Consider the following 26,316-nt stretch of genomic DNA (forward strand, 5'->3'; position numbering starts at 1 on the left):
CATTTAGCACTACATTTCTCACTTCACCCGAGGTTTCACTGTTTCTTGCTTGTTGGCAATACGGTCCGCTTCTTCGTTCCATTGAAATCCAATGTGTGATGGAACCCATAGAAATTGTACAGTATGGTTGCTGTTTTGTACGGTAGCAAGTTCTTTTTTTAATTAGGAGAGCAATTGGATATGTTGTGTAAAGCTGGTTAATGGTATTGATGGAACTGAGGGAATCGATAATTATAAGAGCTTTGGACATATTATCGGAGTTAAAATGAGTGAGAGCTTGGTAGATGGCATATAGCTCATGGGTATGTATGCTGCTTGAGGAAAAAAATAATAATGTTTTCGCATAATGTTAAAACTATATATTTACAAATATACACAATTTACATATCATAAGTTTTACAATTATTACAAGTTACTAGTATCTGGTTGACTATTACTAATTTCGTTATCGTATTGAGGACTGCTACTTGTGTTATTCTGTGAAATTGGATACTGTGTTTGTAGCAATGGAGACACATGGTAACATGGACTGTCAACACATATGGGGCATAAGCTTCCTGGAAATACTCCCAACAATTTTCTGAAAAAAATATTTTTAATAAATAAATTACATTTTTTAAAGAGTTTGTATTGTAAAGTTAAAAACCTCTGTAGGTAAATAAAAATAGGTTTTTTTATTTATTTACATAACATGTTGATAGGTCAAGTAAACATAAGCGGAGGTGTAGAGAATTAGTCGTTATTGTTAGAGAACCAACTTTTTGCAAGAATGCAGACGATTAATAAAGGTGTTATTTTCAACATGTGTTCTTCCCTCGTTCTTACTACTACTTACAATACTGGTCCGAAGGTCATGTAATTTGGGAAACCACATAGTTGGGTCTGTTTTTCTCAATGCTAACTTAACCGGTGAAGTGTAACTGGAGATGTTACTTCTTGAAATTCTTGAAGATAATCGAGATGAATTCGGGAACTTGGAAATAACGTTTCAACAAGATGGTACTCCTGCACATTATTATTGTGCAGACATTACCTAGATGAGGAATATCGTGGTAGATGAATTGGACGACAAGGTCCGATAGAATGACCATCTCGGTCACCGGGCCTCACACCATTACACTTTTTTCTGTGGGGTACTTGAGATCTAATGTTTACGCTACAGCAACCGACGGTATTGACATTTTCAAACATCGAACACATCTAGGGTATATGTAAAACGTATTATGATAATCACGTTGGGTGCAGTGAATACAGTTAGAGAAATGTGGCAAGAAGCTCTAAAAACTGCAACTCTAGAAATATGGGCCAAAACTGTAAGTAAATGTGAAAAATTAATGAGTAATTATAGATTTACATAATGCTAGCGGTACTGAATTTAGTGACGATGATGATGATTTATAAATTTAAAGAATCAGTAAGTACCTACACAATTATAATGTTATTTACAAAATAATTGTACAGCAGGCTAACCATTATATTTATACATTCATTATTTGCCAAATAAACAATAATATTTAAAATTCCATTTTAATTTTTGCTCCTGATTTTATACAAATTAACTCTAACTAATGCGGGCAAAAATATTCTAAACAAAGTAAGTAATTAAAAAGATTATGAAGAACTCCGGTGCAGTTTACCGTGCCTTTTTCTACATTCCGTTACGGCCGATTTCATAATGATTCGCTAAAGTGGACTTTAGTAAAAGGAGACTTTATGTTAAAGTCGACTTTAAAGTGGCTGTCAATGATATTTGATTTCATAACTCGCTTTAAAGGGCTCTTTAAGTAAAGTGGCTTTTAATGAAATTTTATACTGTTGGTTAAACTGAATTACGATGTATTTGAACTAAAATGGAAATAATCACATTGAATGTCATACATTTTGGCCATTTTGCCGCACGTTTGTATTTGTTTTCTACTTACCAGATTGATATATTATACTTAATTGTCGGTTTTTAACTACTAAATTACTTATTATTACTTAATAACTAATCCAGATTTAATTTAATTATTAATAACTTTAATACTAATTTAATACCACTTTAACTACTAATTATTATTATTTCTTTATATATATTTCTGTATAAATATTATTACTGGACTTTCGTTTTAATTAGATTTATTACTTAATACTTACTTAAATGTGCTACTATTACTTAAAAATTAATTAGTTTATTAATTAGTTCATCATCATTACTATACTTTTCTTTTTAATTAGATTAATTACTTAATACTTACTTTCAATTCTAGTTTACTATTAATTTTATTAATATTAGATACCTGCTATTAATTCTATTAGTATAATTCCTATATCATTAACCTAAATCTCTTTTCTTAATCTAAATCTTTGATAAAAATCCAGATCATCATAATGTTCAAAATAGTTTATTCTTAATCTGTAAATTTTTGGTCTCCTAACCGCAATAAATTCCTCTTCATCAGATGAATTTGAACTAGATGTTTCAAAATTATGTATAATTGCGCTTTTAAAGTGTAAATATGTTTAAAGAATGGTATTACAAAAGTAATATGTAATATGTTATTACAATGTAGGATGGCAGTTACGCTAACCTTAAACAGCGTGGTTAAAATATTCAAAAAATAGGTTATGTACTCTTTAAAGGAAGCTTTAACAACTTAAAGGTTCGAAATCCTCACTTTAAAGTTAAAGTGGGCTTTTGATAAAAAGGATCCTTTAACTTGATTATGAAATGAAAATCTAAAGTTAAAGGCAACTTTAAATTTAAAGTCTGCTTTAACTTGATTATGAAATCGGCTGTAATAGTGAAATAACATCTTGAACACTTTTTTGTTGAATAATTGTCAATTCTCACGTTCTGATATATTTATCTCCGTGCTCATATTTCTATAAATCATATTAAATATTTGAGAAGTTTTTATTGTAAATGCTTTTTTCTAAAATTTCAAATTCCATGGTGTTACTGTATCTTAAATTAAGACCAGATAATAATCACGACAGAAAGGTCAAAATAAGCACAACATTTTGCAAAATTGTAGCACGACAAACGTTGATGATGTTTGAGGCACACAAAATGAATGAGGCCGCATTGCTCAGAATCTGAAGAGATGTGTACGTGGTTCTTTGTTCTTTTTGAAGATTGGTTTAAAAACGCAGTGATCCCAAACTTGGAGCCAAAAAGTGTAATACTGCTTGACAACAAGTGTATAAGTGCCATAGAGTAAATTTGGAGAAAATTTGATAAGAAAGTAATTGGGGTAATTAAAAAAGAAGTATCTAGTATTACCAAAGAAGGGTGATTGAAAAGAACAGCCAAAGTGATAAAAGTTCAAGAATTCTGTGATATGATTGGACACTTCTGCATTAGTAAGGAAAATAAATTTATTATTGAATTGAATGATGATAGTGATGCAGAAAATACGGAAGAAGGAGAAAATCAATTAAGTGTATCAGTATTTTAATTGATTCCGTGTTAACTGTTGTGTTGTTCAATTAGCATTCCGATAAATAACAAGTATAATAATGAAGAGACACTAGTTTTAAAAAATTGTTATATTTTTAGATTTTGTTTTTTTAAAATAAATAAAAAAAAGAGCGGGGACATGATTGCATTTTTTGCTAAATTTAAAAAATTTTGAACTGTAAATTTACGTTAATTTTAGATTTGTTATCCTTATTCTGGCTTTACAACACTGCGTGGGTCTAGCCTCCTCAAGTCTTCTCCACACTCCATTGTCATTCACCCCTCCATAGATTCGCCTTGTACTTTTCTTTCGAAACATCATAACATGTTTTCATTACTTTTTGTTAGAGCCCAGGTTTCTGAATCATATGTTAGAACTGGGCGTATTATTGTTTTATAGAGTTTTATTTGTGTATTTCTCGATATAATTGTGTGGATTTAAGGAGGAGATTGAGCCCAAAATATTATCTGTTGGCCGTGCAAATTCTGCGGTTTATCTCTGCGATAGTATTATTTTCAGTGTTAAGGACCGCTGACAGGCATACAAATTCGTTCACTGCTTTGATGACGTCGGTTTCTATAACAAGTGGTCGTAGGATTTGTGGTTGCGAGCTTATTTTCATGTTTTTTAAGTAAGTACCGTTTTGCGATTCCGCCGCCGCAGCGCTACGGTCGGCATTCCGCGCATGAGCGCTGGTTACCTACATCTCTTGTCTACACACTGACGCCATTACAGTCTGATTCTTCATTGTATACTTGTTTACTCCAGTGTTTAAGATGCCTCCAACAATCGTGAGTCACGCTGATTGTGAAGTACGGGCTGTTATACGATTTCTTATTGCTAAAGGCGTAAAACCGATCGATATTCATCGTGAGATCGTTGAAGTTTACGGACAAAACATTATGAGTGATGGAATGGTAAGGAAATGGGTGAGAGCATTTAAAGATGGCCGCACAAATGTGCATGATGAAGAACGGAGTGAAGAAAAAGAAAATTTGGTGCAGAAAGTGGACGAAAAGGTGAGAGAAAACAGACGCTTTACAATTTCATCATTGTCCGACTGCTTTCCTCAGTATTCTCGTAGTGTTTTGTATCACATTGTTACCGAGAACTTGAATTACCGGAAATTGTGTTCACGTTGGGTTCCAAAAATGTTGACAGATTTGCACAAAACCCAACGTTTAGGCAGTACATTGACTTTCCTTGAGCGGCACCACAGTGAAGGTGAAGATTTTTTAGACCAAATTGTTACTGGTGACGAAACGTGGGTGGCCTACGTCACACCAGAATCGAAACAACAATCCATGGAATGGCGACATTCATCATCACCCAAAAGAGTGAAGTTTAAGCAAACAATTTCTGCCCGGAAAATCATGTGCACAGTTTTTTGGGACAGAAAAGGAGTATTGCTAGTGGAGTTTCTGCCTCGTAATGAGACAATCAATGCAGCGTCTTATTGTGAGACATTAAAAAATCTGCGTCGTGCAATCCAGAACAAAAGACGTGGCAAGTTGAGTAAGGGTATCGTTTTGCTGCATGATAATGCCCGTCCACATGTGGCTAATCAGACCAAAGATCTCATCAAATCATTTAAATGGGAAACTCTAGATCATCCTCCATACAGTCCTGATCTGGCGCCCAGCGACTACCATTTGTTCCAGCACTTGAAGAAACACCTGGGCGGACAGCGTCTTCAAGACGATAACGAAGTCAAAACATTTGTGATGCAGTGGTTAACAAGTCAGGCGGCAGAATTTTATCAGGAGGGTATTCAAAAACAGGTGCCACGTTATGACAAGTGCCTCAATATTCACGGAAATTATGTAGAAAGGTAGATTAAGGTACAGGCTTTCATGTAAAAATAAAATTATTGCCATATCTTTGCACGTCTTTTTTTAATTCCAAAACGGTACTTACTTAAAAAACACGCCTCGTACTTCGTTTTGTTGGTGTTTATTATTAAACCCATTTTTGTTGTAGCTTATCCTTTTAATGCTACATACGCCTCTCATACGGCATTTTCCGTTCACCCAACAATATTACTATCATCAGCATAGGCAAGGATTTGCACTGATTTATTATATATTGAATCAATGGTTATAATTTGTGACATACGTATTACTATTTCCAGAGCCAAATTGAACAGTACACAGGAGAGAGGATCTCCCTGCGCAGCCCGTTATTTGTTTTAAAAGGTTCAGACAGTCCCCCATTAATTCGTACTCTACATTAAATTTTTTCAAGAATCGTTGGTGGTTCCTCTTTCTTCTCGTCTGTTCACTTACCTCATCGTCTTCCAGTTTTTTTTTCTTGTTCCTCTATATTAAGTGCCTGTTTAAAGTATTCTACCCATCTATTCAATACATCTTTCCTTGTTGTTAATAGGTCGCCATTCTGACTTCTTCATTGTCTTGTGGTTGCCTTGAATTCTATTCTGTTTATGTTAACTTTTGTACATTTTGATTCCTTAGCCTGTTGGCTAAGGAATCAAAAATGGAGAAATAATTAATAACATAAGGTATGCTGATGACACTGTGATTCTAGCAAGTAGCATGGAGGAACTGAGTTGCCTAATGAGTAAGATACAAAAAACAAGTGCACAATACGGACTCAGACTAAATATCACAAAAACCAAATGGATGTTAGTAAGCAAAACCCAACAACCACCACAGCAACTGATATTAGACAATGAAAGAATTGAACACGTGGATTCGTACATATACTTGGGAACAACAGTTAACTCAAATTGGGATCAAGCGAAGGAAATACGTATAAGAGTAGAAAAGGCAAGAGCATCGTTCACTAGCATGAAGCAAATTTTCACCTCTAAAAGCCTCACCCTACCTCTCAAAATTGGACTTCTGAAATGTTATGTATTCCCGGTTTTGTTATATGGAATGGAGGCGTGGACAATGACCGCAACATTGATGAAAAAAGTAGAGGCCTTCGAAATGTGGGCTTACCGACGTATATTACGTATATCCTGGGCTGAGCACGTGACCAACGAAGAGGTACTACGCCGGATAGGTAAAGAGAGAGAGGTAGGAATAAGTATAAAGAAAAGAAAGTTGGAATACTTGGGTCACGTTATGAGACATAATAAATATAGAGTACTACAACTGATCGTTCAAGGGAAAATAGACAGCAGAAGGGGTCCAGGGAGGAGAAGACATTCGTGGCTGAAAAACTTGCGGCGATGGTTCGGATTGTCATCTGCTGAACTATTCAGATCTGCCGTAAACAAAGTCAGAATAGCCATGTTAATTGCCAACGTTCGGAACGGACAAGGCACATGAAGAAGAAGAAGAAGAAGCCTGTTGCTGGTGTTTTCCGAGAACTGTTCTGCAATTGTCGCATCTCTCACAGGTTGTGCGCATTCCATTTTTTACTATCAATTTTATTTTCTTTACTGGTGTTTGAAATTGTATCCCTCAATTTTGAGATCTCTAAGCAATGATCTGAGTCTATGTGTGCGCCTCTATGGCTTCTGCAGTTTATTACTTCTGTTCCATGCCTTTATCTTGCTCTCGTTCTATTCTTGCATTAATGTGCGCTAATACAATATTAATGTCATTTCTGGGATATCTTCTGCAGGTTTGTCTAAGTCTTCGAAGAACTGTTCTTTTATTTCCTTTGGTTTGTCATCAGTTGGGGCATGTGCATTGATCAAACTGTAATTAAAGAATTTCCTTTTTAAGCGCAAGTAGCACATTTTTTGACTGAAGGCTTTAAAGTCAATAATGAGGCCTTTTGCTCTTTGGCTTACAGTAAATCCTACCCCATCCACGTGTTGGCTTTCATTGCAGCTATAATATATTGAATGAGTTCTCTTGTCAAGAGTGCCAGTTGCCGTCCACCGTATTTCCTACAGTGCTAAAACATCTATTTTGTGCGTGTTCACTATGTCAAGTAAAGATGAGAGTTATCCAGTTTGGTTCAGGGTTCGGGTATTCCATGTTCCTAATTTCAATTATATTTTTCGTTTGCAGAGTCGCCTTCGTGAGTTCCGTCAAGCTAATAGTTACTGAGGTTCCGTAAGATATGATTTTTTACAGAAAGAGGTTGTCAGCCTCTAGCCCAACCCCCCAACCTGGAGGACCTGAGACTCTTTTGTTAGGGTTGCCATATCCTAGTCTGTTTTGATTCGCGGGACGCGTCCGATGGGAGACAGACAACTCTTTTCAATTTTAGATTTAACTCCGCTTATTTTTTTTTTTTTTAATAACAAGAGTAATTACAAAAGCTGTTCTAAATCAGCTTCCAATGCAAACATGCATTAAGAGGGGGTGTAAGGTAAAATGTAAATAAAAATGGTCAAATTCAATATGGCATAAATATCGGTGATTTCAGATCCTTTACAATTTTCATTTTTTGTTTGCATTGTTTTTCAAGATAATCAACAGATTTTCCTTTTTGACCTTGTAAAACTTACCAACTGTGTCACTATGTGTAACATAAAAATATGGATTTAATCTACATATTTAATTATACGTTTACCTCACAAAGTTGAAGCAATACAGTTTCACAATACCATATTTAAATATCAAAACAAATTGATAAGAATTTTTAACGTGACAGCTAAATGGAAACAAATTTATTATATTTACAAAAATTTTATTATTTGAAGTGATTAATTTGTTGAAAATTTGTAAACCAACGAGCTTCGAAAAATTGTTAAAAATGTGTATTTTTCAGATTTCTGGGATGATTATTCCTGGCTTCAAAACGTTGCCATTTTTTAACCAGAAATTTCCTTACTTTCTGTCGTTTTTCACAGAGCAACGTTTTTACTTTATTAGAATCAGTACTTTACTTCCTTTTATAATATCTGGGTGTAACTCTCTTCACTTATAAATATCTTATTTTCTGGCAGAATCTCTTTTTACCTTATTAGGTGATCATCGGTGACTACGAACAGATTTATTTGCTATAATAGAGAATAATTTTCTTTAATTTTGCTCCAAGATTAGGTCTTGTCTAATAGTATTTCGGTAGAGAAGTAAGGTCTAAGACTTTTTTAATTTGTGTTAATGAGACACACCTTGCGATTTTTGTGAAAATAGTATCCCTGTCTGATTTTATATTGAGCTAATTATAATTAAAATAATAATCAGAGTCATTTGCTACATCTCCAAGTAATTATTCTGACTAGGTCAGCCGTATAGCATGTGACAGAAAAATTATGAAAAGTAAGGGTAATTAAAAGTTTACAAGAAGGGAATATATTAGTGACCCAGGCAACAGTTGGGTCAGATACATAGGCAATTGCACCCCCCGTGACAGGAATGAAAGTTCATAGAAAAAATTACATATTTTTTACCCGAATTAACAAGCGGAGAGAGGTAATACTTTTCGAGTGTATGTATATATGCTAAGGGCAGATTCAGAGAGGGGGCCATGCCCCCCCCCCCCGAGGATTTAAAACAATATAAATTTAAATATTTGCAGTTCAAACGTTTATTGTTTTCTCTAAATTTGAGATGCATACACAATAACAACATTCGTGAAGACTTTGTCATATTCATTGACCCTTATGAGAACATAAAAATAATGAGTGAAAATCAATACAGAGGGGAAGAACAACGCCTGGTAGGAGAAGCCTTGGGAAAAATAGTATTGAAGTTGTTGAAAGAATTGCACTTGAATCCGAAGAAATGTGTAGGAATCGAAACAGAAATAAAAAAGGTCGCAACGAATGCAGTTAGATGACCTTGCCTAAATAATATTTTAAACAACTTCTATTAATGTATAGTCCATCACAAACGCAGTAGTAACAATGAAGTCAGTAATATCTTTTTTAACATGTCAGCCAAGAGAAATGGTGGCTTGAGCGTTATGAAAGCGTAATCAAGTTCAGATATGGCATTTTACGTATAATTGAAGCACTAACATTTATCTTAACATGGAAATATCCCAAGACTGCTACACTTGCATCAACTTTGCTTAATTCTTTATGCACATCTGAGTTTCTTATGTCAATGATGTCACTGATTTACATACTAAAATTAATATTGCTACTAAGCCGGCTTCTACAAGCAAAATATCTTGATGCTAACCTGGCGACTAAGGCTGTTTTCAATGCTATACTGACTTTGAAAGATAGAAAATCAAACTGCAAAGAAAGTTTTAATAAGATAACTTTGTCCTTGTTTTGGTCAGTATTAGTTTCATTTTTTGTCAAGGTAGTCGAATAATAAATTTATTTACCAGCAGAAAAATCGCTCTCCCGTCCCACAACAAAAATCGCTATCCCGTCCCGCGTCACGTCCACTCCCGCGGGACAAAATTCTGGACAAAGAGCGGGACGGGATGTCCCGCGTGCATCACTAAACGACCAATATTATTAGTTGCCTTTTTTATGCTATTTTAATTTCATAAACTAAACTACATTTTTCTTTGCACTTGTTGTACTTTATAGGGTTTTATGTTAAAATTTGCTGATTTTTCGTTGCTAAACAAATAGAAATACTTTAATAACGATAAGTTTTGAATGTCTTTATGGAAATTAAAAGTATGTGAAAAGTGGCTAAAAACTCATCATTTTAACCCTAATTTTTTAAAAAATTTCACTCAAATCCCCCAAAAAAGTTCATGTCTCCCCCCCCTGAAAATTGGTCCTGGATCCGTCTTTGATATATGCACATATGTATGTTTGTATGTATGTATGTATATGTGTATGTAGGTATGCCCGTATATATTACCATTTCGATAGTACACGCTATGTCCCAAATGGCTTGACGTATCGTTAGATTCGTAAAGACCGTGAAAGTGGCATAGGCTATAATATTCTCATGAGAAATCATTAAAGTCAATTTTCTTCTTCTTCTTCATCTTTATAAGCACTTCTGAATTTTCATTGGTGGATTAATACCTCTATGGAAGATTGCCACTCCATCTTTTGCTCAGTCGTCCGATACTTCTGCCGATTGGTAACCTCTTGATATTTAACCACACGGGTCTCCTCCATTTTTCTTACGTGGTTATTCCACTCTTTTACTCTATTAAGTCTGGTCACAACTATTGTACGGGGTCATGGACACTAAAAGCGCAAATAGTTAAAAAGATTGAAGCCTTTGAACTTTGGATATACCGGAGAATGTTGAGAATTCCATGGACTGCCAGGGTCACCAATGAGGAAGTGCTGAGAAGGATAGGTCGAGACAAAAAATTGTTGAGAACGATAAAAGTACGCAAGACTGCAAACCTGGGACACATACTAAGAAATAATAAATATAGTCTTCTGTAGGTCATCATGCAGGGTAGAGTCGATGGCAAAAAGGGAATAGGTAGAAAGAGGAAGTCATGGTTGCGAAATATTCGAGACTGGACAAACATGACTGTAGACGAATTATTCCACGTTGCAAAAGACAGAGAAGCTTTTAAAAATGTGGTCGCCAACCTCCGTTAATGGGGACGGCATAGGAAGAAGAAGACTCTATTAAGTGTCTACTCGTTTATATACTGTACGTTACATTTTCTTCTAATGTTTCACTTTTTTTCGATTTCTTAGCGTATTTCCTGTAATTTATTGTTCTAAGTACTCTCGTCTCTGCCGTTTCATCGGGTCTTATTTCTGAAATATATGCCATTATTGAACTTACACTGGCTTTATAAATTATTGACTCATCTCAGTGTTAATGTGTCTGTTTCGTCATATAGTGTTTTGCATACAGTCTTTGCACATTAGTTTTATCTTGGGCTATCAATATTGCGTCGTCTGCGTAACAGAGTATTTTTACATCTTTGTTTCCCATTCTCTATGCTCTGCCTTTGTTGACACATCTATTCTGACTTTCATTTTGTTATTTTGGTAGATGTTTGAATAGTTTTTATGGTATTTAGAGGAACGTCTCTATTACACAGAAGATGGATTACTTCTTTGAGTCTTACTGTGTCAAATGCTTTCTTTAAGTCAATCAGACACAGAAATGCTAGTGATTTTTCAGTAGTTTGCTTTATGATGAATATTGCATCTGTACACGATCTTCCAGTACGAAAACCCATTATTAGTTCTTGTAAAAGTTTAGTTGTAAGTTTTAGGGTAGTATTTAATAAGTTTATACCGTTGTAGTTTTCTGGCTGTTTTAAATCTTTTTTGAATAGTATAATTAGTTCGCCCCCTCTCTATTCTTCCGCTATTTTATTGTATTTTATAATTTTGTTAATTAATGTTGTTAATTGTTCTGTCGTTGCTGTTGTTAAAGTTAATTTTTGTGGCAAAAAAATTAGAAATTTATTGGTGTATTACTTTATGTATAATGTATATATGTATAATTTTACTCCACTGCAACGTACTCTCTGTAAAAAAAAATTATAATGTTCTTTGTAGGTCCAGCAGTTTTTCCCACTTTACTGACAGTATTCAGGTCATTAAAGACAAGATTCAATTCATGGCTTAAACAGTGGAAAAAAGGGCTAAAGGGTATTTATTAATAATTTTATGAACGGCACCTATGTGATCTGTCATTGCAACACACCCGTGGACCCGTGGTATCATTGGCCAACACTTTATATCAATCAAGATGGCAATCTTGCAGAAAGTAGGAATTTTTCACAAATTATTGGTTTTTTAGCATCCTTATCATAATATAGATATCGAACACCACTTAATAATTATGCCACTATTATCAGCAGTCTCATCACCTAAAACCGAAAAAGCCGAAGCATGTTTCACCACCTCATATATTTTGTTCCTAAGAACATCAGAATAAATTTCAATCAATTCGTTTTGAATTTGATGTGATATGTAAAAAGAATTTTTTGCTCCTGATTATAAATGATTTTTCAAAAAATCGTCTTCTCATTTAACTTGAAAATGTGTAGAACAGATCCAACAGATGGAAGATCATGTCACCCGCAAAATAAAATTATTGAATTGATAGAATAATTTTAAACGATTGTCTTGAACTTCCTTGTGATATGCCGTATTTAAAGATTCATGAACGCTGTCATTTTCTATCCAGGATTTTTTCATATCTATTTGACGAAGCCAGTGGATCACATGAACTATGAACTGTCCTTATAGAGCGCGCTGCATTGGGAGCGGAAATAAAACATACATCCTAGACAGCGGTTCTTTTGCTAGAGTTGAGTAAGCTAACCATGGATAAGCCATTTATGTCGGAAAGCTTGTTTAGCATCAAGGTTTACATAATTTTTGAAATTGTACGTCTTGTTAGGGTTTGAGCAAGACTTAATATACTACTCCTTCTCCCCTCTTCCTCTCTCAAGATGTTATTTTAAACATAAAACTTTAATAACAACAATAAATATTTGAGTAACTGAACTTTATTTCGATGTCATACCAGTTGAAAATTTTAATCTGTGAGTATGTGTCGGTGTAAAGGATTCAAAACCTTTTAAATGAGCTGCCATATTATCTGCCATATGATCCATTTAAAATTATTTTACAAAGTGGTGTTATTTTTAATAATTACTTGACTCGAGGGTCATAGAAAACCTATTTTTTTAAAATAAATTTTTTTTAAATTATTTGATTTAGAAAATATGTTACGGGGGAGTCTTTAGACGGATACTGTGCATTATAAAACAAAGAAGGAACATATAAACATCCTAAATTTAATTTAGTTATAACTGTTTTAACTTTTTATAGGTATAATAAGAAGGTAATGGAAATGGTCGAATTACATTCCATGGAAGATTGGACCAACTTACCTGTCACCAAGTGGAATATTAAGCAGCCTTCATTTAAAGATGAAAGGAAGAATGCTTTAGAGGAGGGTGAGCACAATTACTAATTTGATTAACAAGTCATATAAAGGATAATGAAATGTAGTACTGTGTGTTTGATGTAGTGTATTTGATGAAGTGTATTTGATGTGCCCCTCATAGTTCTATGATTGTCATTCTGCCATTAAGTACTTACCTCTCTCTTGATTATTCGTTATTTCTAATGATTCTGTGTTAGTCCAATATTAGTTAAAGATAATTTACTTCAGTCACCATTTAGCCACATTTAGGCTTAGAGAATCAAATCCCTCTAAATTCCTCCTGACAAATTTCATGGTTTTGGAGTCTGAAGGCTTATATTAAGCCCTACAAAAAGTCCATTTTATAACTACAGTCAGAGCTTCTTGCATTATATCTCTGACTGAGCCATTAAATTTGCTGTGAGCTAAGATGGCAGCTTGTGATGCATTACACAATAGAGGAGATAGGCTACCCCCTGCGAAGAGCCCCTGTTTACTTGTAATCGACCTCATTATTGCTACGTACAAGGTGTCTAATGCTCTCTTTATATCAAAAATACACCCAATACGTATCGGACTTTCAATCCTTGATGTATCAGACTTTCAACCAATACACCATCTCCAATATGCCTCTCGAGCAGTTTTTATAGTTATCAGTACGAATGTCATCAGACTTATTTATATTCATTCATATCAGCATTTTTCTGTCTGCTTTTGTCACGTTTATATGGCTTAAATGAGTGTATTGCCCATTTGATTTTATCATGGTTTATCACTTATTTTTCCGCACGCCAGTTTTCCCTACAACAGTTATGGTATCCCATTGCAATGTCTTCTTCAGTTTTTTATTATATTCAGTCAAAACTTTGCTATAATTGTCCCACTCACATTGGCTCATTACCACTTGTTTCTGAACATCATCATCATCATCATTCTGGCTTTACAACCCTACGTGGGTCCTAGCCTCCTCAAGAATTTCTCTCCAGTCGTCGCTATCCATCGCCTTTCTCGGCCAAGCACGTATTCCCATATTTCTCATGTCTTCATCGATGTTATCAAGGAATCTTGTTCTAGGTCTTCCTCTTCTTCTCTGACCAATAGGTCTATAAAGGAGCGTTTTTCTAGCTAGGTTATTTTGTTCCAACCGCATTACATGCCCTATCCACCTCAGCCGTCCTATCTTAATATGTTTTAGGATATCAGGTTCCTGGTATATTCTATAAAGTTCGAAGTTGTATCGTCTTCTCCACACTCCATTTGCATTCACTGCTCCATGAATTCGCCTTAGTACTTCTCTTTCAAAACATCCCAACATGTTTTCATTATTTTTTGTTAGAGTCCAGGTCTCTGAATCATATGTTAGGACTGGGCGTATTATTGTTTTGTAGAGTGTTATTTTTATATTTCTCGATATAATTGTGGATTTAAGAAGGAGATTGAGCCCAAAATAGCATCTGTTGGCTGTGCAAATTCTGCGGTTTATCTCTGCGGTAGTATTATTTTTAGTGTTAAGGAACGCTCCCAGGTATACAAATTCGTTCACTGCTTCGATGACGTCGTTTTCTATAATAAGTGGTCGTAGTATTTGTGGTTGCGCACTTATTTCTATATATTTCTTTTTGTTGGTGTTTATTATTAAACCCATTTTTGTAGTTGATTCTTTTAATGCTATATACGCCTCTCCTACGGCGTTTTCCGTTCTCCCAACAATATTGATATCATCAGCATAGGCCAGGATTTGCACTAATTTATTATATATTAAACAAGTGATTGTAATTTGTGACATACGTATTACTTTTTCCAGAGCCAGATTAAACAGTATACAAGAGAGAGGGTCTCCCTGGCGCAGTCCGTTATTTGTTTTAAAAGGTTTAGACAGTTCCCCCTGAATTCGTACTCTACATTCAACTTTTTCAAGAGTTAGTTTTCTTAAAACTGCCAACCGATTTAGTATTCCTAGCTCTTTCATTGCTTTAAACATTTCTCTTCTATTCACAAAGTCGTAGTTGTAGTCTATAAACATGTGATGAGTATCAGTGCGATATTCTAGTGTTTTTTCCAAAATTTATTTCAGGATTGCAATCTGATGAATTGTCGATTTACCACCTCTGAAACCAGCCTGGTATTTTCCTACTATCCGTTCTGCATGTGGTGCGATACGATGACATAGTACTGTGCAAAATATTTTATACGCTGCATTTAGAAGCGTAATTCCTCTGTGGTTATGGCATTCAAAGATATCTCCTTTTTTGTGTATGGTGCAAAGTATTCCAATATTCCAATCATTGGGGAGGGATTTCTATGTCCATATTTCTTTTGAACAGATCTGTCGATAGTCTGAACAAGACACCTTATGTCATTTTTACCACCCACAGGGTCTAGCCACTTGAGTATTGGCCACTCTTATATATCATCCACAAGGAAAATAAATTCATGTAGTTGGATGGATACCATATATCACAATAATTGTATTTAAAAATTCCGTTGTAAAAGGTATAATAATAAAAACCCTATCGGGCTACGTCACAGAACGTTTTCTGAATAACGATTCCATCATCAGTGCTATGTGGATGTACATGTTTAGAGCCACTAAATACATAGATAAAAACCTTTTATATGTTATATGATTAACTTTAAGTTACATTTTTGATAATTAAAAATTAGGTTGTTTAAGTTACAATAGGAATTGATTACATGGCAACGAAAGACTCCACTGAGGTTGCTAGTCCTTAGACGAAGTGTCTGTGAGGACTTATTGATAGCAACCTCAGTGGATTCTTACGTTGCCATGTAATCAATTCCTATTGTAACTTACACATCCCAATTTTTAATTATCAAAAATGTAACTTAAAATTAATCATATAACATATAAAAGGTTTTTATCTATGTATTTAGTGGCTCTAAACATATACATCCACATAGCACTGATGATGGAATCGTTATTCAGAAAACGTTCTGTGATGTAGCTCGATAGGGTTTTTATTGTTATACCTTTTATGAAGGAATTGTTAAATACATTTTTTCTTACATATCAATTACCTTTTTTCGTTGTGAAGTTGATTTGTTTCCTACATTTAGTATGTCTAAATCATGTTAAGTATCAAATTGTAGTAATGACTCACTTCTTTCATTGGTATTTGTACTGTCCTAGGACAGATGGTTAGACAGATGGACAGTTGCTGCACAGCAGATGATTAATTGCAGTCCATTTTTCTTGCAATCTCCCACTAACTGTTTTAAATCCGTTAGTGGTGATAGTTCGGGATCATCATATGGGATGTATGATTCATCATACAAACAAAGATTCATCAAGGGAGTGTTTTAATATGTCGTTTGGCTATTGTACAGGTCCTCTCAGCAATTTAAGCTCTTCACCAATGCCCAATAGACTTCTTATTTTGCCCTTATAAACCTGGGGCTCCTGTATCAAAGCTACGTCAAACCTTCTCATAGCAATAGTAAGTTTGGCCGAAGCTGCTTTACTATACTGGAGATTCGTCTGCAGAACTTTGATGGAGCCATCGAGGCACTGACGGTTTTAAAGGATACCTTTTCAAGTCTGTAATACGTCTTGAAAAGAGCAGCTCTTACTGCTTTATAGGAGACTTCGTCGTTCGTGTGGAGTAGGATTTGTGCTTCTTTAACAACCAGTCTTGCGTCTTAAGTTCTTGATTTTTTTCCTTAGATGTTTCCTTAGACCTAATCATGGCTTTATTCTCCTCTTTCTTGAAGACGTGGGTAAAGACCATGGGGCGTTTGGGAATATTATTGTAATGAACTACATTAATGGACCCTCCCACAGGTCCTCCATAGTTCTCACCACTATAGTTTTATAGATCACTTATATCGATTTCCAGAAAACTTAGGTGTTTCCAGAAGTCTTAGGACTGCAGTAAAAAACAGGGAGAAACATTCCATCAGTTTGTTAAATTTATGGAAACTCGTTATTAAGTTAGATGGTATCGCCATTTAATGATCGACTATTGTTGAAAGCTTTAGCTATGTAGTTTTGGACACCCACATGCTGGAAAGTATAAAAGGAAACTGTTTGGTGATGAGTAATAAATGTATTTTTTGGGTGTTACTGTTTGTTCGCCTTTATGGTGTTGGTAGGTGTATATATACTTTATATGTACGTAATATAAATAAATAGCCTAATTTTTATTTTTAGTAATAACCTAAGATCCATAAAGTTAAAAATTTACGTTTTTCTATTATAAAAGGACAGTATGAGCTTGTCTCCAAAGCTATTTTAAAAACTACATCTGCTACAAAAAGGAAAGCCATTTTTTCTAAGCTTTAAAAATATTTAGATTAAGGTCTTACTCCCCCGACACCAAAATGGCTGTTGGATTGTGTCATATAATATATTTTACTATATGTCATACATTTTTTTTAGGTCTCGATCTGATCATTCTTCCAGGCGTAGCATTTACAAAAAATGGCGACAGATTAGGACATGGTGGTGGCTACTATGATAGATTCCTACGAACAGTTTGTGAAAAACAAGCAAAGCCTCCAGCGCTTATAGCCGTAGGTTTTAATGTCCAAGTTGTGGATAGTATACCAACAGAAGAAACTGATTATAAAATAGATATGGTACTTCACTCCGAGTAAAGTTGTAAAAAATGATTTATATGGTTATTTAAATAAAACTGTTAATTAAAGCTTCTGTTTTTGATACATATTATAAGCTAAATTAAACAAAAGTATACACATATTTCCCGTTTTTGTAGGGTTGGCATTCTTTTGTTTGTTTTCAGTGGCGCATCCAAGGGGGTTTTGGGAGGGGGGTTAAGCCCCCCAGGGCACTATTCCGACACTGTTACTCACAAATTTTAAGGACTCAACCTGGAGGTAGCATAAAAAAAATTCAACCCCCCCACAGAAAAATTCTAGGTGCGCCACTGTTTCTTTTACAATAATATTGGTTGTTTCATTAAGAATTTCACCAGACGATTCTCAGTCGGCTGGTGTCTGAAGACCAACCCTCATGTGAGTGTAGTTTCTAGTAGGGACATACTAGTTAAATTAGTTCCTAGTTAAAAGTTAAATCTTTTTTCTTCTTGCAGTGCCTATCTGTTTTGGATGTTGGTGACCATCATGGCAATCTGTAGTTTGCACAGTGCTGCTCGGAAAAGATTTATGGTTATTGTTTTGAACCACGTACGTAGATTTTTCAACCAGGAAATCCTTAGCCTTTCTGGTCGTCGCTTTCCTTCTATTTTTTCTTGTAAAATTAGTTTCAGCAATTCATATATTTCGCTATTCCTCATGATGTGAACGAGGTAGTCGATTTTGGCTGTTTTTATTGTGGTTAACAGTTGTTTTTCTTTTTGTATTATTATTAAAACCAGATTAGTAACGTAGTCGATAGAAGATATCTTTAGGATTCGACCATACAGTCATATTTTGAAGATCTTAATATTCTTGCAGGTAGCGTATGTGAGAGTCCACGACTCTCCATACAACAGTATAAAAAAGATATAACATCGTAGTTACCTGATTTTTATGGGTATTGATAAATCATGATATTTCAATAGCTTAGCCATTTTTTGAAATGCAGATCTTGCTTTCTCTATCCTACATTTGATCTCTTAGGAATGGTCCCAATTTTCATTGCCGTTCGTACCAAGGTACGTATATGTTTTTGCTCACTCTACTGTTTTTTGTCTTATTGTTTACACTGATTTGTCCAAATTGCTGTTCCTTCTTCTAGATCATCATACATTTTGTTTTCTTATTTGTTTAGTGAAAGTCTCTGACATCTCTGATGTCTGTGACTTACTTCTGTTATCTTATTTATTCTGGACTCTGGGAGGAACTCCTATAGGGTTCATAACTGTCAGTGAATACCGCCTTGTCGTCTACGTATCTGATGTTATCGATACATTCTCCGTTAATTCGAATTCCGGCTTCAACATCCTCTACTGCGCCTTAAAAGATTTCCTCAGAGTATATATTAAACAGCTGGGGTGATAGTATACATCCCTGTCGGACCTCACGTTTGATTTTGATATCATCGGATTCTCCTGTCTCTGTACGGATAGACGATGTTTATCCGTGAAGATTCCAGTGAAGACTGCTAATAATTATTAGATCACATATGTTTATATATTTGTTATGTTTTCATCAGCTTTTAGTGTTTTACTATATCGAATGTTTTATGGTAATCAATAAAGCATTCGTAAATATCGCAATTTACGTCTCTACATCGTTGAAATAGCACTTGTATAATAAAGAGAGCCTTAAAGAGAGAAAACGAAATTGTGTACAGCTGATTTTTTCTTCGCACAGTCTATATATCCTTTGACGTATGATCTTTACAAATAACTTGATGACTTAGAGGGCTCATTAATCTGATGGTCCGGAAATCACTGCAGGATACGGATTTTGTTTCTTTGGTTAAGAAATAAACGTCGACTTAAGCCATTTTCGTGGTATTACTCCACTTAAATACATGTCATTAAATATTTTTGTTAGGCAGTGAGTGCCGTCGGTGTTAAATAGTTTTGTGAGTTCAGCATATGCATTGTCAGGTCCAGTAGCTTTGCCATCTTTTAATTGTGATATTGTTTTTTCCACTTCATCTGATGTGATTGGTAGGTGGTCATTACATATGTAGAACGGTAGTTGTTCGGACTTATTATCATCAAAGAGTTCTTGTATGTATTTAGTCCATGTCCATATGTAAATGTCTTGATTTTTAGCTATGGTGTTACCCTGTTTGATGTGAAACATTCCAGACGGTGTATTTTTGATTCACAACATTTAAGACAAAAACATACTTAGTTTAGATCTGTATGAAGGTCTAGAAATTGTCAGAGACATTAGGACTAGCCCCAATTGAATCAATCGTCACCTCTCTTTTAATCGTGACTTTACTCCCATAAACCGACAATTATTTTCTTAATCTTTATTCCATTCTTCTTCTTATAATTTATTGTTTTCTCATCACTACTTTGCCAGTACTTTTTTTTCCATTTGCATCTATCCTTTATCCTTTTCTTCACAATATAAACATTATTCAATATCATTTATTACCAACATTCAGCATACTAGTCTTTCGAAGTCTACCTGAGGTTTCCTACCATTTCTAATGTTTTCAATTTAGCTCAACCTTCTATGCACCCTCCTATTAACATCATATTAACTCATTTCTTACTGTGAAAACAGCTAATCCTCACATTTTCCGTTTTCTCTATCATAAATTTATATTCTAAGATATAACCACCCAAATATTCACATTTTGATTCTTCACTCATATATTACTGCAACTCTTCAATTTTATCATCAGCTCATTTATTTTACATATTGTAAAATATATATTTTACTAAAATTTTTATTATTATACAAATAGTAGTTGTATACTTCCATTTTATATAATATGTCGAGCAACCTCTAATCCATAAAATCTAAAATTATTTTTTTTAAATAGTGCACTCTGCATACTTCGAGGGAATTTTATTAAAAAATATTTTTTTATATATTACTAACTCACATGTTTCTACACACAGTGTATCCAGTGGGAAAAGACATAACTTCAACATAATATCCTGTTTTGTTCCTACTCCCTTGCCACAAATTTAATTTAAAATTTTTATAAATTTTGTAATAGGTACAATTAGGTAGGTACTGCACTTTTTTTAAAAACATACAGAAACTCTTGTCTATAGGACCCCATTTAGTTGATCAAACATGTACACATTTACATATTTATTTTGAACAGTATTTGAATCAAAATTGCCTAAAGTATTTTCAACTAACATTCTTGGTACTTAGTCCATATCGCTGTTCTGGAAGTACCTATAATGACATAACTGTAAAATTAAAAAAAAGGACCTTATTGTGTTGGAGTGATCAAAACTGCATTTTCTAGATGTTTGTAAATCGTCGTAATTGTACTTACAAATTTTTTCATGACTAGTGATTTCGTAAGTACAATTATGATGATTTAAAAATATATAGAAAATGCAGTTTTGATTACTCCATAAAGTCATTTTCCAAAATTTTACAATTATTGTGTCATTATATTTCCGGAACAGCGATATGTTAATCCCCCTTTTTTTCATATATTACATTCTTTTGTGATTACAACACATTTATTTAAATAATTACAATTTCACAATATTCATCCATTTTTCTTTTTAAAAAGACTACAGGTTATCCATACATAGATATATGAATTTGAACTTCTACAGATACTCACACTTAGGCAACCATAAACACTCTTTGAATACTCATATTATCAACAGTAAATATATTATCCAAATTTAATCTATTATATTAAATTATTATACCATTATTGATTTTTTTTAATAAGTCAGTTTATTGAATGACGTCATCACTGGAAGGCAAATATTTATCTTTTTAATTATTTATAATACAATTGTTCTTTTTCCTTTAACAACAAATAATTTAAAACAATAATATAAATTTAATTCTAAATAATATTGGGCATATACTATTCGATGATTTTTTAAAAAACTACCTCATGTATCTTCAAGATCTTGTCATTTCAAAACAATTTTTACTTCCTTCTATCAACTGTTGGTTGTTACCTCTCAGGGCATAAGGTTCCCCTTTTCAAGCTGGGAAATTGTACGTTCCCTTAAAAAGTGTAATCCTTTATCATCTACCTAGTGTCTTATTAATTATAATGTTAGTTACTCAAATGATCTAATTTAAGGGTCATCTGACATCATTATGTGGCTAGTTTCAACTACTATATGGGCGTAAGTAATAATCACATTTTCAATTTAACCGTCAAAATATTACCCCTTTGTTTTAACAGTCTAAAATTTTTACTTTATTGTAAGTTTTTTTAAGCTGGTATACAGCCAACCACTGGGAATTTCCCTTGTAAAATATTAGCCTGTTTATCTCATAATTTGCTAGCTGTGTCAGATATCTGAAGATCAGCTACTCATTCAACCTTTTTATTTCGATTCTTATTTGTCTCGGCATATTGTTGTACATTATTTTGTTGTTTTTTGATTTTCTTCTTTCTTCCATAAGTTGCAGTATATTATCATTCATCCAACTTTTCTGTTCTGTTTATTTTCTATTAGATGTTCTTCTCTGATCTTGTTAAAGCTTTCACATATATTCTGGAACAATACTTCTGCATTATATGTTTGCTCCATGTTACTTAGCTGCTCTGGAGGAATCCATGCGACTGTTTCTTTTATTTTCTTACCTGTTGGTCTTGTCATATTGCATTTTTTGTTACGATTATTTTTTCCGACCTCCTTAAATCCAAACTTAAATTTACCAACAACAGCAACATGATCTGACGATATGTTATCACCGGGTTAACATTTATCTAATAGGGAACTATTACAGAATCTCTTGTTCACCATTATGTAATTAATTTGATTTCGTTTTAGGTTTACTGATTGATCTTGCGGAAAGACCCAGATATATAAGTGTGCTGGTCGTAGTTTAAAGAATGTATTTAAGTAGTTTTGCAAATTCTTATTCCTCAACAATCAGTTTTAATCTTTTTTCCTTTTAATTTTTTTCCATAGACCAAAATCACCAATGAATTCACCGCTTTTCCCTTTCCCAATGTTCGCATTCAAGTCACCCATAATAATCTTCTTTTTTTTATAGAATTGCTCTACCTCTTCTTCTAATTTATCGCTGGAGGGAGTATTTAGTTGGATTATTACTAATCTTTCACAAACAGGTTTAATATTTGTAACATATTGAGGTAATTGAGGAGACACGATTATTCCACACATATGTTGACCGTCATCATTTTTTAAAGGTATACCATATGGTTGTCAATAATACAAGCACCACTATTTGGCCAAACATGGTATTATAAAGTTTTCCAGCCTGATAGATTTTTCTTCACATTCCAGGTACATATTTTAATAATCAACTCTGAAGTTCTTTGAAGAACACTTTTATAGTTCTGTCACAGGAGTTTTGCTGGGGACGACCTTGGAGGCCCTGTGATCTAAAGGTGGATCACCTCCCCTGCTGAATCTTGGCTTCCGTATTCCACGATTAGTAACTGTTTCCACGTTAGTTGTATTTTCCATGAAAGCTTTACTAGGTATCAAGGACCTTTAATGCAATGGTTTCTCGTTGCCTTCTGCATTTTGATGCCGTTGACCACTTTCTTGGTTCTTTCGCCTTCGAAACCAATTTCTTAGTCTCAGGATAATAGAATGCACTTCCACTTACCAGCTCATCCGCCCGAAGCCTTTGGTCAGTAAATGGTGGATTTGTTTATCCCGGCAAACACTTGAACGTCGGAGCCTTGTTAGTTATTTAACAGGATGTACCAGATGACCGTCACCTAGATCATCATAAAAGCAGGTGAGGTTGAGATTTGAATAGCATAGGCTACATGTTGCGCATCATTATCCCATTACATCCTATTCAATCTTTAACCATCGACAATATGTCGTTTAATTTTATACTTTTAAATAACTTACATGTAATTTAATTACACCGACTGCTTGGTAATGAGGTTATTTTAACAAGTGCTTGAAGTTGGAACTTTTAAGTTTACAGAAAACGTTCGTTCTGAATAATTTCAATAATTGTAGTCCATTTGGATTTTTGATTTAATGTTCAATAAATATACAGCAATTACACTAGAAGTTTTTAATTCATTGTAAAAGTTTATTATCTGATATTTTCACCTCCAGCCTCGTAGATGGAATTTTCTGTATTCTTGTGGGGTTATTTAGTTACCTGAATAATTCTCTTCCAAGTTAATAAATAACAAAGCAGTTATGATCTTCTATATCGTATCTTCTCTCTTCTTGTCATTTTTTTTGTGTTTTCTACTCGTTGTATATTATGTTTGTTATCGTACGAGAAATCCTATAAATTCCACCATAGCCTTCTTGTCTCTATATTTCTTGGTGAGGTTTTCCAATTTCTTTGTCCTAGTATTTGCAGTCTTATGGAAGTCTTATGGATGTTGAGTCTTTTGGATGCACCTATCATTTGATTTGCTTAAAAAATGACGTATATCCTACCTCTTTTTTTTTCTCTTGACCTAATAACTGTATACAATCTTTACTAACGTCGACTGTTCTGCACTTTTATAAAATAAAGTTTTCAGTAGGCATTCTTCGTAGTGTTCTTCCTCATATCTTTCATATTTTATTTTTTCTGTTGCATTACATTTGAATTGTATATTAGGTAGGTAAATACTGCGTTCATTGCGTCATTGGTAATAGGTAGGAAGGTAGGTATGGCATTACATGTATCTTTATGTAGAATAGTACAAATAACTTTCTGTAAATGTTAAGCACTATTTGCCTCCCTTCAGATTTAGTTTTCTATTCAGTCTTCCTGCTCATATTACTTTGTTTTCAGTTCATGTTCTTACCGCTCTAATATTTTTGCCATGTTTATATTTAAGCTACATTTCTGATTATACCCTAGAATGTTAATTGATTACTCGAAACAAATAAAATTCAATACTGATTATTTTTTACCCCGACTTTAGATATTCTCTATATTCTTCTTAACAGAACTGGAACCTTCTTTGGTCAATACCACCTGGTTATAATTTGCAACATTTTTGTTGTCGTTATATGTTTATTGTATTGTAGAAAAATTATCAAATACACTGGGTTAGCTTTGTTATATTTTTAGTTTACGTTAGACTATTTATACAACATTGATCTGACTTAGGTACTACTATCATTATTACAACTTTCCTTCAGGAAGCCGCATAATATCATCACTTGTTGTATCCATTAGTCTAACTTACTCCACTCTCTATTAAATATTTATAATAAATAATTATGCGATTCTTCTTGATAAATGTTTAGAGTTTGGAGTATGAAAGTATTATAAATAATAATTACATTCCCTTTTATTGGTTTTGAATTATGTTCGTAATGTTGGTTGCCTATATTTAGTATAGAGAATGAAATAAATTTTCATAAAAAATATGTATTACATGTTCTGTTTTTAATTTGAGTCAATTATTTACTAATCTAGAAATTAATTTTGATAGAAAAAATATCAGATTATTTCTTCGTGGTAACGTTTGGAGATTTCGAAATAAATTACAAAAAATCATTCCTAACATTGTACGTTGAAAAAAGGCAATTGCATTAATTTTTAATACCTAGTTGATTGAAAAAATAATAAAATTATATCCAAATTACAAATAAAATTAAACGGGTTAAAATGAATGACATTTTTATTTTACTGTATCAAATATTTGATACAGTTATGCAAATAGTTACCTGAATCATACATATTACATTAAGCTGTAAAGAATAAACACACTGTAATCCGCAGTTGATATTTCATTCTTTGGAAATAAGTCACTTCCGCCTTAAAGGTGTCAGTATTTATCTGAGTTAGTTAATATAAAACCGTTCACAAATACAGGGCCGTCATTATCCTAATAGCCCCTTAAAAATGATTGTAAAGTAATAAACAATACTCGCCTTATAAATCCTCTATTGTTTGAATTGAAAATTTGTAAGTTATCAGGGCTGACTTAAATCATAATTAAATAAATATGCAAATTTTTAAGGTTCTAAATTCAAAAAATTTAAACTTGGTAAATTACTTAAAACTTATAATCTTCAATACATTGTTATTGGGGTTAATTTTGGTGTTTTCAAGCAATTATTGTTTTAAGATTAACCTGTAAGGTTAACTACCTGTTCTGTAAAATACAATGTAGGTATACCTACGTCGTACATAAAAAACAACCAGTTGAAAAATAATCTTTGAGTGAACAAGTTATTATAATGGAAGGTGGGGGAATTCTACGCACTTAAGCAAAACCTTTTATATTGTTGTTTATTACGTTATTAAAATTATTCAAATTAGTTACTAAAGTTAATCTTAGACGTATATAAGACACAAAAAGTCAAACGGTAAATATACATTCTGAAATTATGAATTCAATTTTTTTGGTGGGTGCGCAAAATTACCCATCTATGTGTGTAACTTTACGCAGTGTATCGGGTAATTTTGCGTAAATTATAAAAATTATATGTACAGTTTAATTTTTTTATTAAAGTATTTATTCAACACACATGTCACATAATATAGTGCTTCAAACTCTCTCGCAGTGCAAGAGGCGTGGCCCAACCTAAACAAGATGCACATTGATACCACAATGCTCTACCCTTTCCCAATTCTCCACAGATCAGGCAGATGTT

At 33.6% G+C, this 26,316-nt stretch overlaps 1 protein-coding gene across 1 annotated transcript in view; it reads left to right on the forward strand.

Moving 5' to 3' along the window:
* The window catches only part of Mthfs (methenyltetrahydrofolate synthetase), a 38,908-nt gene extending 21,088 nt beyond the window's left edge, over positions 1-17,820 (forward strand). Inside the window, exons 4-5 of the mRNA XM_072523335.1 lie at positions 13,057-13,184; positions 17,553-17,820. Coding sequence (XP_072379436.1) covers positions 13,057-13,184; positions 17,553-17,770 — 346 coding nt within the window. The 3' untranslated portion in view covers positions 17,771-17,820. The remainder of the gene's footprint in view (positions 1-13,056; positions 13,185-17,552) is intronic.
* The last annotated feature ends 8,496 nt before the right edge of the window (positions 17,821-26,316 follow it).

Source organism: Diabrotica undecimpunctata, chromosome 2 (genome assembly GCF_040954645.1).
Source record: "Diabrotica undecimpunctata isolate CICGRU chromosome 2, icDiaUnde3, whole genome shotgun sequence".
Lineage (NCBI taxonomy): Eukaryota > Metazoa > Arthropoda > Insecta > Coleoptera > Chrysomelidae > Diabrotica > Diabrotica undecimpunctata.